Source organism: Pogona vitticeps, chromosome 5 (genome assembly GCF_051106095.1).
Source record: "Pogona vitticeps strain Pit_001003342236 chromosome 5, PviZW2.1, whole genome shotgun sequence".
NCBI lineage: Eukaryota > Metazoa > Chordata > Lepidosauria > Squamata > Agamidae > Pogona > Pogona vitticeps.
Genome location: NC_135787.1, coordinates 116189310 through 116204356, shown reverse-complemented (window position 1 = coordinate 116204356; position 15047 = coordinate 116189310). Strand labels below are relative to the sequence as shown.

Sequence of the window (15047 nt, the reverse complement as noted above, 5' to 3'; positions counted from 1 at the left end):
ACAAATCATATCGGATTGTACTTGGCCCCTGAAATATAGATGGGGAGGCCTGGAGAGGGGAATGGAAAAATTGGGGGGAGGGACCTTCCCCCCCCCATTTTTTCCAAAGCTGTTTTTTGTTTCTTCGGAAAAATTGAAAACAAATAAGGAGTGTGGAATATATTCTTTTACAATGATAAATAACATGTCTGTAGCATGGGATTCAAACTATTTAACATGGAGACCTTAATGAAAGACTTCTGAGACTTTGTGTGTTTAAGTTCCCTGAAATAGCTGGTCTGCCCTCACGTTCTGAAAAGCAAAAAGTCTTTGTGAAATTTAGGGTGTCCTAAATTTATGATGGACTTGTTGCAAAGAAATGTTTCCTTTCTTTATTCTAGAGCAAACAACTGTTGTTGTTTCAGAGGGTTTTGTGTCACAGTTGTGGCCAGATTTCCTCATGAAGTAATAGCTGGCAGTTGATGGTGTGGCATGCATGTCACATTTTGATTTTATTTTTAATTAGCTAAGACTAAGTTTTAGATTGTTGGACAGAGGTTTGTTCAGAGGATAGCATCACGGGTAACACTACTAATTTTTTTCAGCTTCTGCAGCTGTAATAAGAGAGGAAGCTATATTGCAAAGTCTTCTGCCATTATTTAGTCTATCTGGCTATCACCCACTAACTGTAGGGAGTGTACACTCTTAATGGGGAAAGGAAGCTGCAGCCAACGGAAATTTTGTTCTTGTTTTGTTGTGCCCTTACTAATCCTGTCTCATTGGGGCGAGTAGGCTGGTTAGAATACACAGAGGAATTATACCAGAAAGATTTCGATGTCCCAGACAACCTAGATAGTGTGCTTGTTGACCTTGAGCCAGACATCCTGGAGAGTGAAGTCAAATGGGCCTTAGAAAGCATGGTTAACAACAAGGCCAGTGGAGGTGATGGCATTCCAGTGGAACTATTTAAAATTTAAGATGGTGCTGTCAAAGTGCTACACTCAACATGCCAGCAAGTTTGGAAAACTCAGCAGTGGCCAGAGGATTGGAAAAGATCAGTCTACATCCCTATCCCAAAGAAGGGCAGTGCCAAAGACTGCTCCACAATTGCACTCATTTCACACACTAGCAAGGTTATGCTTCAAATCCTACAAGGCAGGCTTCAGCAGTATGGACTGAGGACTCCCAGAAGTACAAGCTTAATTTTGAACAGAGAGGAACTAGAGACCAAATTGCTAACATGCGCTGGATTATGGAGACAGCCAGAGAGTTCCAGAAAAATATCTACTTCTGCTTCATTGACTATGCAAAAGCCTTTGACTGTGTGGACCACAGCAAACTATGGCAAGTCCTTAAAGAAATGGGAGTGCCTGACCATCTTATCTACCTCCTGAGAAATCTCTATGTGGGACATGAAGCAACAATTAGAACTGGATATGAAACAACTGATTGGTTCAAAATTGGGAAAGGAGTATGACAAGGCTGTATATTGTCCTCCTGCTTATTTAAGTTTTATGCAGAATACATCATGCGAAAGGCAGGACTGGATGAATCTGAAGCTGGAATTAAGATTGGCGGAAGAAATAACAACAGCCTCAGATATGCAGATGATACCACTCTGATGGCAGAAAGTAAGGGTGAAAGAGAAGAGCACAAAAATTGGTCTGAAGTTCAACATAAAAAAACTAAGATCATGGCCACTGGTCCCATCACCTCCTGACAAATAGAAGAGGAAGACATGGAGGCAGTGACAGATTTTACTTTCCATGATCACTGCAGATGGTGATAGCAGCCACAAAATCAAAAGACGTCTGCTTCTTGGGAGGAAATCAGTGATAAGCAAAAAGCAGAGATATCACCTTGCTGACAAAGGTCCACATAGTCAAAGCTTTGGTTTTTCCAGTAGCAATGTATGGAAGTGAGAGCTGGACCATAAAGAAGGCTGACCACCAAAAAATTGATGCTTTTGAATTGTGGTGCGGGAGGAGGCTCTTAAGAGTCCCCTGGACTGCAAGGAGAACAAACCTATCCATTTTGAAGGAAATCAACCCTGAGTGCTCACTAGAAGGACAGATCCTGAAGCCGAGGCTCCAGTACTTTGGCCATCTCATGAGAAGAGAAGACTCCCTGGAAAAGACCCTGATGTTGGGAAAGTGTGAAGGAAAGAGGAGAAGGGGATGACAGAGGATGAGACTGTTGGACAGTGTCACCGAAGCTACCAACATGAATTTGACCAAACTCTGGGAGGCAGGGGAAGACAGGAGTGCCTGGCGTGCTGTGGTCCATGGGGTCACGAAGAGTCGGACACGACTTAATGACTAAACAACAATGCTGGTTAGTTTCCTGTCTCATTTTTTATTAGGTTAATTTAAATGAATTTAAATATCATTAATATCTATATGATGACTTTAAATAGCATTCATTAATTTAAAGTACACAAGATTTTGACTTAAACAGAGAATTCTGTGGAGTTTTAAAACGTTGTGTTACTGGCAGGTCCTAGCCCTTATCTAAATTTAGCATTTAAAAAAACTGCTTCAGATATCTTAATCTCTGGAAATCCTCAGCACCAGATATGGGAATAATCTGCACATTTGAGAATCATATTTGGGCTTTTAAAGGAGCAGTTCTTCAACACCATCCAGCTACTAGACATAGGTTTAGTTTGCTAGCATCATTTGTGCAAGCATCATTGAATTTAATTCCATCAGGCTAGTTTTGCACATTCTGTCTGAAAAGTGTTTTCAAAATGACAGCTGGTTTTCAAAGTGTTTTTTGTTACATAGTGGTTTGAACATCTGTCTGGATTTAAGTATCAGCAGCAGTGGATTTTGAACAAGTGCAGGTTAACAAAAACACCTTCATGTAATTTTCAGCTTCTCATTGTTTGATTTTTTTATTGTATTGGGTTTTTTTAAAGAAAAAGCTATGCTTGTATTAGTCTGCTAAAAACATAAAAAATACAATGGGATAGCATGGCCTAAACATTGAAATGATGATAATTTCTGATGTAACATTTTTCAATAAATTGGAGGGTATACACTGAACATTATATTCTAATTGTAAGTCTAAAAACATCATCCTGCTTTTTTGGAATAGGCAAGCATATGGTAAAAAATACTATACATTATACAGTATAATCATAGATACTATGTTTTTCCTGGTGCCATATTGTTCCCAGAGCGATTTTCACTCTGAAAATGCTTTCATTCACTTGCTTGCCTCTCATACAAGCCCTTGTGTTTGCTCCTTTTTCTACCTTTTACTGCTTTGGTCTGTATTTGGGGATTAATCCACAACAGTGGGAATGATCTGCCTTCCATGGCCTCAGCTCTGTGAATCATCATGTGTTACAAACAGCCAATTCCGTTACTTATTTAGTTGCTTATTCACCAGTGGTAGATAATTATACTGTGCTTACAGTTGTGTGCCTTTATTTATAGGCTTTCATTGCATGTAATTCTTCTGTATAGTTGCCCTATAAGATTTTAATTGTTTAGAATGGCATCTAAGGTTTTAGGCTAAAATCTCATCATGCAGGGACGTGCTGTCGCTGTGGGTTAAACCACAGAAGCCTCTGTGCTGCAAGGTCAGAAGACCAGCCCTCATAAGATCGAATCCACGCAACGGAGTGAGCTCCTGTCGCTTGTCCCAGCTCCTGCCAACCTAGCTGTTCGAAAGCATGTAAAAATGCGAGTAGATAAATAGGTATCACCTCGGTGGGAAGGTGTTCCGTGTTTAATGATGCTGGCCACGTGACCACGGAAACTGTCTTCTGACAAATGTTGGCTGTATGGCTTGGAAACGGGGATTAGCACCGTGCCCTAGAGTCAGACACGACTGGACTAAATGTCAAGGGGAACCTTATCATAATGCAGTATCCAGGATTCATCTGTGGAAAGCTTAGCAAATAACATGTTAAAGAAGTTGAACAACTGAAGCTATATATCTTCTAGTTTCCCTAGATTGCCATCTAGGTTCATTCCTTTTACTTCCCATGAACCTCACTGATTCTCATTTCTTTATCTGTATTTCACATTGTCTGGGTTCAGATATTGTTGACTTGTTAACCCTCTTCTACATTATCATGGGTATTTTGACTTTGGATATAGTAGCTCTGAACAATGTTGCACTGCATCCAAATAAGCATGTGACTAATCCAAAAGCAACTTAATATATTTCCACAGCTCACGTCCTTTAATGCTGCCCACCTGAAGATCCCAAGGTCTCTTTACTTATCTCAATTTTTTTGTCCATGTAGAGGTGATTTACCACTAAATTAATGTATTAATGCAGTGATAAAGTGATCTCGCACTGAATTCAGTAGTTTATGGAAAAAGGTTAAAAAATACTTCAGGAGAACTAGGGAGAAATATTGCATGAGTGGATGTTTCTGCTGCCCTAACACATCACACCCTGATTTATTATATCACCATAACTCCACCCAGGGTTATCCATCTCCCCCCCCCCCCATCCTTTAATAGAACAAAACAAACAGGGAAAACCTTGTTCAAATCATTCTGGCTTTTAAAAAGTAGAAAACCCCAGCAGTTGCGAAGAAAACTCCAAAACAGAAGTTAAAAAAGGCTAGGTTGATTCATCATATCATTGAAAAATACTTTCAATTTACCTGTGCTAATTGCGAGGCAAACACAAAGCATTTATAAACAGAATTGCAGCCTAAATGTCCAAGGTTGTTCCCCAATAAATTTTACTTCTTCCTACTTCTCTTTTTTCCATTTAATTTACTTTGAATGATTAGTTGTAACAATACATATTTTTCATATCTTGTTGTGTGTCCAAGATAGTCTAATTTTTCCACATTTCATTGGTTTCATGACATTTTGATCTTTAATCATTTGCTTTAGTACTTTGTGGTTGATTGCCTACTTGATCCAAGAAATTATTTGCATCATTGAATGAATCCACATAGTAATGTAGTACTGCAGCCAAAACTCTGCTCACAACCTGGGTTCAATGTCAGGTAGCCGGCTCAAGGTTCACTCAGCCTTCCATCCTTCAGAGGTCAGTAAATTGAGTACCCAGCATAAGTTGACACTGTGTAGCCTGCATAATTGAATTGTCAACTGCCCAGAGAGTGCTTTAAGCACTGTGGGGTGGTATATAAGCAGAACACTTTGTTTTGTCAACATGCTTCACGTTTTCATTGTGGATGTTTACCTTTCAGTTCTTGGCTTGCCTCCTTTTCACCAATTACCATGAATTCGGTTTTCTTTGCACTCATTTTAAGACCATGTTCATTACTTAACCTGTTCAAACATAACAGTAGGCTGATATTCTTGAGAATGCATGGGGCAGCATGCCAGTGAACACTACCTTGTTTTCCTTGCTGTAAGCAGGAGGAACTAAAAAACGTGAACTTTTAAAACTATAACTTAACTCTCTGAACAGGCTGAAAAAATAAAGTAAGAACAAATCATGGGGTGTTTCTTTGCCTTGTTGGAGAGAGGCAAGCCAGATTACCAAGTCTGGACATTAAAGGGGAAGTGGTGGCACTGCGGGTTAAACCGCAGAAGTCTCTGTGCTGCAAGGTCAGAAGACCTGCAGTCATAAGATCGAATCGACGTGACAGACTGAACCCCTGTTGCTTGTCCCAGCTCCCGCCAACCTAACAGTTCAAAAGCAGGCAAAATGCAAAAATGCAAGTAGATAAATAGGTACCGCCACAGTGGGAAGGTAACGGCGTTCCATGTCTAAGTCGCACTGGCCATGTGACCACGCGTCTTTGGATAAAAATGCTAGCTCTGTGGGATGGAAATGGAGATGAGCACTGCCCTCTAGAGTCGGACACGACTGGACAAATTTTCAAGGGGAACCTTTACCTAAACCACAAACTGGTCTGGAGTTCGTTGAATTTCTCCTACTTGCACTCTTGTTCACAGTGAATCATAAGTTTTCAGACTTCTGGATTACTGCTGCAACATGTACTCAGTGATTCAATGCAGACATTATGCTTAAACCATGATTTATACTAAACATAATTCAGAAAGTAAACCAGGAAACTTCCAGATATACAACAAATCCTGGTTTAAAGCTACATGTCTACTTATGTTCTCCATCCACTCAGCTGTATAAATTCACTTTCCTTTCAGAGATGCACAAGTCTCGTAAAGCAAAACAGCTGCCATTTCTATGACCACTAACCTTTGTGCTAGAGCAGTGGAAGTAACTGTGGCTTCACTGTGAGTTCAGACATAATGGCAAAGTAGAGCTATTGTGAATTTTTATGTGTAAAACTAAACCATGGTTGATTCCCCTATTTACTGACATACTGTGATAAACTAGGTGGTCTTTGATTAATGTGCATTTTAGGAAATGTTTATTCAGATTTTTCCTTCAGCATGAAAACAGACTTTTCCTTTGTTCACTGTTGAATATTCACTATTACCGTAAGTAGTGTTGGTAGTAACAGTTCAACAACAGCTATTTACTTTGCAAACCATTGCTTTTTCTTCATTTATCCCAATTCTATTTTGATTCCACTTAAACTCATATTCCCTATATTTACTTTTCAGTAACTCACAGACAGCACATATATTAATCTGCATGTGTAGAATAATATCCTGTTGCCATATTTTCTTTTGATTAAACTGTTTTAATTAGAAGTTAATAGCATTTTCTCTTGTTACTTGTCAGGTTTGTGTTCAGACTATTAGTGGCAGTGGAACACTGTGAATATAGCACTTGGCACAAAGAGGAAGAAGCTGTTGGAGCAATAAAGCCCCCTTTGGTTTTATTTCTGTCTGTCTAGGGAAACTATTAGTTTGTCATTCTGTTCATCCTGTAAGTGTAATGAAACGTTTTAATCTTTTCCTCACACATTAAAAGAAAGTCTTTTCAGAAGACAGGTCTCCCATTTTCAGAGGGGATCCAGCTTTGGGTTAAAGAGGCATGGTGTGAAACTACTCCACCTTTTGTAGATAGCTATTCAGAACATACCTGGCATTGTGCTGAGAGGAAGACCAAAGAGGAGATACGTAACTCCCTTGGCTTTTGGTTGTTCCTGGGGGGGGTAGGGACACCACATTTAAAGCACCACAGTGTTTGAATTATTCTTCTGTTTTGTGGACAGTTTTCTTCTCAAACAGTTGGCAATAAATATTATCCACAAAATATTATGACACCTTAAAACGAAATTTTAAAAACGCAGTAGCAGCAATTCTTCTACTGCAAATTTGCCCCAGCTTTCAGAAAACCTAATGGAACATCCATGTTTTTCTAGATGTCAGTGGTCTTGATCAACATCATTCAAAAGTTAACAACTTGGGTAAAGAGGCTATCAGTTGAGATTCAAAACACACAAAAATAAGATGTTGATTTTTGCATAGAAAGAGGACTGCATAGCTGTGCAGAATTAGTATTTTTGATCAATTAAACATACAGTATTTTTGCTATTATGTTTTTGAAATAAAGGGGAAAGGATCCCCCCCCCTTTGAAACCCTACCAATAGAAAAAGTAATTTACCATATTGTCTTGGACTCTAACTGATGCTTTATCAGTTCTAGCTTATAATGTTTCTTATTTTATATCTACTATGTGTTTTTTATATTATTCTACTGTACATTATACTTTAAACTGTTGTTGATTATTGTTCTCTTTTTATGTTGTAAACCACCCAGAGTGGCCTTGGTAGCTAGATGGGCAGTATACAAATCAAATCAATCAGTAAATATCATCATGAGCATTTCACTGGAGTTTTTACTTGGAGTGGTTCTGCTGACAAAAGATGGGCAGGCACTTTGATTATTTTGTTCCTATTGTCACTCTTTGCACCCCATAAAATCTGCTCCATGAGTGCTCTTCATAACTGTCCCTGTTGTTCACATAAAATTAAAGTAATGATTCTCCATACTTGGGACAACTCCCAGGACATACTGAGGAACTTGACTTTAATGGAAACAGGAGAATACTGGAAACACCAAATGGACTTATAAGAAGTTGTGCTCAGTAATTTTAGGAACCTATATTACGTTGAGTAATAGAATATCTCCACTGGAAGAAAATAATGGGAAATAAAAGGAGGAGCAGGATATGAATTGATCCCTTGTGTTCTGTTAGGTCATTGGGTACTTAGCATGCCATTGTTGTAAAAGATTCTCTGTTCATTCTGCAAAGAGGTTTGAGAATAAGATAGTGCCCCCTCTTTTCATACACCAGAGGGCTCCCCACCCTGCCATTTTAAGAAAACCATTTTCCTCATCATCATACAATATTGTTCTGCCATAGTCTGAATAGGTGTAACACAAAGCCATTCTAGAGTGTCCAGGATGCATTTGGCATTAAACCTTGGACTCACATTCTCCCTTGTCCTGTGCTTTTTGAACCCAATCCTGGTGGGGAGGCCAGATATGAGGAGGGTGATCCTGTGTTTATTTGTGCAGGGATTTTTCTGACCCAGTGTACGATATATCATTAAGAAGCCTTTTGCTTAGATGGAGACGTTGATTTGCTCCACCAAAATGGTATGTATATGTCCCTATGTGGGAATGAAATTTTGAAGAGGATATAAGTCATTCTTGAGCTATGAACTGCCTTGAGCTTTTTTTATTGGGGAATTATGAAAATCAAACTGGTGCCTAGGTTTGCAGTTTATCCAGATAAGCAACCTTGTCTTGTCTTTAAATGACAGCCAAAGCCATTGTAGCTACTCTAGCATGTTATGCTTAAAACATTAATCAGAAATTTCATATCCAGCCTGACGCCATTTTAGATTTATAGCCAGAAGATTCAGGGAGCAATTTTACATTACTGACCTTCTGTTCCATTTTACTGCATTTTGGGGAAAGAAGAGGAAATTGGTCACAATTTTTTTGTTAACACAGCGGTTGGCACATTTCTAATGCAATGGCAAGGTCACTTTTGAATTCTGAATCCTCCATAATATTTAGATGGGTCCAGCCCCAAGTCATCTAAGCTGGTGCATTTGCTGGGAGCTTTTATGAGCCTCATGCTATTTCTGCTGCAGAATATGACCTATTTTCATTGGTAGTCTTGGAGTGTAAGAGGCCAGCTGCAAGCGTACGCTGCAAAAATGATTAGCCAATAATGGTGCACTGGGGTGTAAAAGAGCAGTTGTAATAACAGATTACTCCATTAGGCTTCATCGCTGACTGACTAAGGGCCTGATTGAATGAAGAGTGATTTTCTTTCTTGATGCAGAGAGGTTCATAATATCTCTTTTTTAATTTCCTCACAAAATTTGGGAGGTGTAGGAGCAAATATCTGTAATGTAAGTCATTTTTGAGTGACAGTTTGTGTCCGTTTCTTTTTTTACAAAATGCTAACATACAAAGGATTAATGTTCTGCAGGTACTGTTTGTAGTCCTGAATAACTCTGATTCATGGATATAAATTAGGAAAACGATTTTAAAATGTAATGTATAGCACATACTATCTCAGTAGAATATATTCTTCTTTTAGTAATTATATCATGAACAGTAGCTAGAATCCTGTTGAAAAATACTGTGCACATAAGGGAAATGATGCAAGTGGTTTTTACAGTTTTGCGACTGATTGTTGCATACCCAAGTGCACTATGAACTGCACCAATAAGTGTGTCAGTCTACAACCGACAGCTGAAAGAGTTTTTCACACACCTTATGCAATTTTTGCTGTCAAACCCTATAGGATTTTGAGCAGCTTAATAACAGTAGAATTATCAGTAGAATATATTTTAATGTATCGAGATAGTCTTGTATAATTTCTGTGGTGTCGTTGTTGTTCACAACCCCTCTTTACACCCCTGCTGCAAAAAGTCATCTTTAAATGCCACCGATACTCATGCAGGTTTGTAAATAAGCCTATTACACTTTGCACTGATGGACACTGGCCAATAAAGGAAGTGAGCTGCATTTATATGTTTGGTGTGGAGGAAAGGTTTGGTCTCTATCATTCTTCTACCTGCGAGCTCATTCATCTGCATGGAATACTTGGCTACATATGGCTACTAGGGCAGTGCTTAATTACAAGATGGTGTGGATGGAACTGACATTAGCCATGACTGTCTTACTTTGTTCATTTCATTAGCACCTAAGTGGAGCTCATTTTTGTTAGATTGAATTAAACATTTGTAAGAAGGAGTAAATTGCAGTTTAATGTCATAATGATAATTGTACAAGGTCAACATCACTCTTCTTCCGCTTCAGTGCAATTGAATATTTGGGAACAAACTGCCAGTTTGGTGATTCATTGACCAAACAGGTATTTGGCACTTCAAAGCCCGGCCTCCTCTAGCAGATTCCCTGTCAGAGGCAGTGGCTTGGTTTTTCTTTCCCTACCTCCTCTGGGCACTGCCTCTGAGTGGGAGCCCACTGGAAGAGGCAGGGTTTTGAAGCACTGGGTCGATAAATGAATGGGCACAAACTAATGGACTGGCAGTTCATACCCATCTCTATTTGTGATGACTTTTTCACTTAGAAACCACCATCTAGGCTGATTTTGTCCAACACAATGCAGTCTATGTAGAGACTATATATAGCATAATTGTGCTGTGGTTAAATCTGTCTTGCTACCAGGTACTCTATATGCATGGAGAGAAAATGGTAATGATTTGCAAGAAATGACAGTTAATAGGTAGATGACTTATACTAGCTGTTTCATGTCAGACAAAATCTGAGGTTCATAATGAGAGTGCCCTGGATTTGAAAATGTTGCCTCTGGCAGCAAATAATGTTGTTGTTTTTTTACACCAGATTGGTGAAGAAGTTCATTACCTTTTAATCTGAAAAATCTCCTCCTCAGGATCTCTTTTTCAGAGTTTGAGAATGTTCCTTTTAAAGTGTATGCATTAGTGATAAATTGGGCAGGAGTAATATTCTGTGGTTACTTGTTTTAAAAAGAAGTTACGTTATCTGTTAGAGATGCAGTAGCAACACATTATTTTAAAACAATTAAAAAATAATTGTTGAAATTCCAAGAGTCGCTCCATAATGTGTTATGGTAAAGAGTAATGTTATTTCTTAGCTTGTTTTTCTATATTGTTACCCGTATAAGACTTAAAGTAATAAATTATATCAATAATTTTCAAATGAGTTACAATAAGATCCCTGTTCCTTCTTTGTAGTTTCTGAATCACACTCTGGGTGATGGTACCGAGGAACATATTTTGTCTTGTGTAGCAAATAGATTTGGGTGGATGTTCACACTAAAAAAAAATAGGTGTGGGGAGAACATGTTAAATCCTATGCATACTCTGCCAGTGCTTCAATCTCAGTCTGAATCAGGTGCCTCTCTTCCCATACACACACATGTGCATGCTCTTAAAAAATAATCCAGGAGAGCTGATCACTTGCACCGTATGGCCCTAAGTATCATCAAACAAAGTAGGCTTGATCTCAGATTAGCTTTGCATCTTTCTGCCAAATAGAACAGTGTTCCCCAACCTTTTTACTAGTGCAGATCGGAGGAGTCTCTGAGGGAGGTGGGGCGGCCCTTCGCTCTTGCCCTCTCCAATGCACGAGTGCAGTGGTTGGGGAGTGCGCGCGCCATAGGCACGCATGCGTTCTCTCACCGCTTCATGCATGCTCTGGAGTGCCTGCACACCCGCGCGCCCACCCCACTCCTGCGTGCTGGCGCATGCTTGAAGTGGTGAGGGAGTGCGTGCTGGCGGTGACGGAAGCCTGTGAGTCTTTTTTAATTTTTATTTTATTTTACCTGGCTCTTGCCACCCCGTCACCACCGCTGCTGCCAGGAGGAGAGCACCCAGAGCACCCGGTCCTTGCTCTCCCTCCCGGCTCTTGCCAACCCCCGTCGCCGCCGCCGCTGCCAGGAGGAGAGCATCCGGAGCACCTGGCCCTTGCTCTCCCTCCCGGCTCTTGCCAACCCCGGTCGCTGCTGCCGGGCCGCCAAAACAGACCTCTCCCCGCCCCCATGCACAACCTCCCCTCCCCACAGCTGCTTTGCGCCCGCAGGGGCTTGTGGGAAGGGGTGAGGGAGGATTCACGCCGGCGCGCGTGCAAAACAGCTGTGGGGAGGGGAGTGTGTGCGGGGGGGCAGGGGAAGTCTGTCGGGCTCAAGCCAGGGACCAACAATGGGCCGCGGACCAGTCGTTGACAACCTCTGAAATAGAACATTTCGTTCCAGTTGAAATTTGCCTTGGTACTAGAAAGCTGAAGTAAACCCTGGTATCATCCACCCTCTGGGGGACCAAACACCTGTGAGTGGGTTGCACTTTGTTGCAGTTTTGCACTGTATACATGTTTTGTGTACATGTTTTTATGTGCTTTCATGGTACAGTAAGTGAGATGATGGACAGCTGTATGTGGAATGTGTTTCAGTAGTGATTGTTATGACAGTTGAGAAATGTAAAAGAATGATTATGAATGGAACTGCAAACTGAATACTCTATGTGGTTCCCGGCTGGAGAGGTTCTGTTTTGTGCATAGGAATATTTGTGTGAAATAGTTTATCAGAGAAGTAGTTTGTGTGGAAAAGAATAAACTGTCATGGAAAGAAGAGAGAAAGGGAGAATAAGTGTGGTCCGTTTTGGTAAGACTTTGTGAATAAAAGTGCAGTCTTTTTAGTGATTGTGCAAAAGGTGTGTGTATAAACAAAGTATTTAAATTACAAAGGAGAAAAAATGAAGGCTTCTGATTGCATGCTGAAGAAACTGACAACTTAGAATGTTCTTATATTTTGTTCTTTTGTGTTCACTGCACCTTTTTATTTCTTTAGGTTTTTTATATCCATGTACACTGCTAGTTGCTCCGCATTTGTTTATTGTTTTTACATTTGTATCCTTTAGTTTACCACCGAACTATAGAATTCCTGAGAGACTAGGTTAGCCCCTTTCCTGCTGTCCTTTTGGTGTCATGTAACCACCTTCCTTTTTGGCAACTGACTGGCTGGTAAGGACAGTTAGCAGGCATTAAAGGATGTGCTGTATTTTTAAATTTTAATTATTACTACTTTAAACCAAAACTTTTAGAAATGATTTTTAACTTTATTTTGTTTTAAGATTACAATTAATTTTATTTCATTTTGATATTTATAATGGAATGGGATTTTAACAGTACTTTAAAAATTATTATTATACTGTAAGTTGCCTCAGATCCCAGTTCTGGGAGGAAGGCAGGATAACAGTTAAAATAAATAAATAAGTTAGTAAATAAGTCTTCGGGGCTATCTGTAGATGAACAGCATCAAGTCAGCATCTAACCCATGCTAGGTATTGAGGACAGTGATCAAGCCAAATCTGCAATAACAGGAAAAGCCAATTAACATCCCTCCTTTTTTTCTTTTTCTTTTTTTTAAGATTACCTCCCTTGTGACTCTACAGCTCTTAACCTTGGTAGGCCATGATGACCAGCTTAATGGACCGAGATACAAATGCAATGTGTCTTTAGATTTCATCAGAGCAATTTCAAGGTAAGGCTTGTTAACAGTCTTTTGATGCTACATGCATAAACTCTTACAACAGAAAACAATTCAGGTAGCTCTGAAATACAGTGTTATATGTTACATTTTCCCACAACTTGTAGTTGTTCACAGAAAAATTCTAGCACTGCCAAGAATGAAGAATTAGCAGAAAATAAATAAGGAACACGGTGGAACTGTTTTTAGGTAACATGAACAGCAAGTATGTACAACATGTAACTTGCCAAGCAAAATAAAGCTCAGTAGCTGTGGTATTTGACAAGCCCACAAGCAGACAACAAAATAGAGTTCCATTTGGTTATCCCCTTTACATGGTGGCTAGTGGAGTACGTTTTTAAAAAAAAACTTTAAAGGAGTTACAAGATATATAGGCCTTCCTGAGAGAACGTGCTCATAATTTATTTTACTGTGGAAATGCAGATTACTTTCACTAGATCTTTACTTCATTTGAGGATGGGTATACAGATGTTCTTCTGTATAGTCCTTGTGAATTGCGTGTTTAGGTCATGTGTCTGCAAAGCTGCTGTTGAAACATTTTAAAGCTGAGCAATTTCAGTGGGAGCCCCACCCCCATACTCCATTGTGCATGTGCATTAGCTTTTCAGTGGCTTTCCTTCATTTCTTTCTGTTACCTGAGCAGCAGCTGAAGGAGTGTTCCCTTCTGCTCTTTCTATAGCAACTAAGTATTCTCTTCTTGGATAGAGTTCATTCTTCATTTTCTGCTGTTGTAGAAACACACTTTTAAAAGTTATTAGTAGCAATACATTGATATTATAGTAGGAGAATGCTCAGGTGAGATCTTCTGTGTTGAATCTCCCTCTGAAATTAAATTAAAGATCAGCCTCCAGGCCTACCCCAGAGCAACCTTTAACCTGCTGGTCATCATCCTTTCTTTGGAAGCATCATTACCACTGGAACATTTCTCCTTTGAGGTCATCAAAGGATTATTGTTACATCCAGTAATGAATGTCACTTCTTTTCCCCTATTGGGACTGCAGGCTGCCCTTCTATCATTCTGCATATACCACCGTGAAGTTTACCATTACAGGGAGAATAATGGGAGCAGGTTGACTATATTGTTCCTACTCCCATACTCCTCGACACTGAAATTGTTAATATCAGGAAGACCTGCATCTTTATTGAGATTTGACAAGACTGAAGACCTCCATTGGTCCCTATTCCTTTTTCAGCTTCTGTGGTTTATTGTTCTCCACTCTCTGACTAAGTACCTTCTTCTCACCATTGTACAGTGGTGCCTCAACTTACATACTTAATCCATTCCGGAGTGATGGTCGTAACTCGAAATAGTCGTAAGTCAAAGCACCATTTCCCATAGGAATGCATTGAAACTCCATTAATCCTTTCCAGCCGGGAAAAAAGCTCTCTCTCTCTCTCTCTCCCTCTCTCTCTCTCTGTCACACACACACACACACACACACACACACACACACCTGCAAGCCCCATTGGAATGCATTGGTGCTAGAAAAAAAAATCACCAAAACCAAAATAAAAACAATGCAAGCCCCGTTGGAATGCATTGGGGCGGGGAAAAAATTACCCCAAAAATTCCAACAACACAGCAAGCCCCATCAGAATGCACTGGAGCCCGGGGGGGGGGGGGGATCACACACACACACACAAACCAAAACAGCAAGCCCATCGAAAAGTGCTG

The 15047-nt window shown here is 39.9% G+C and overlaps 1 protein-coding gene across 3 annotated transcripts in view; it reads left to right on the top strand.

Annotated features, from left to right (window-relative positions):
• Nucleotides 1-15047, top strand: part of ORC5 (origin recognition complex subunit 5) — a 132843-nt gene that overhangs the window by 105612 nt on the left and 12184 nt on the right. For all 3 annotated transcript variants that reach the window (XM_020813005.3, XM_073000690.2, XM_020813003.3), the window contains one exon: nucleotides 13254-13366. In XM_020813005.3, the coding sequence (XP_020668664.2) occupies nucleotides 13254-13366 (113 nt within the window). The remainder of the gene's footprint in view (nucleotides 1-13253; nucleotides 13367-15047) is intronic.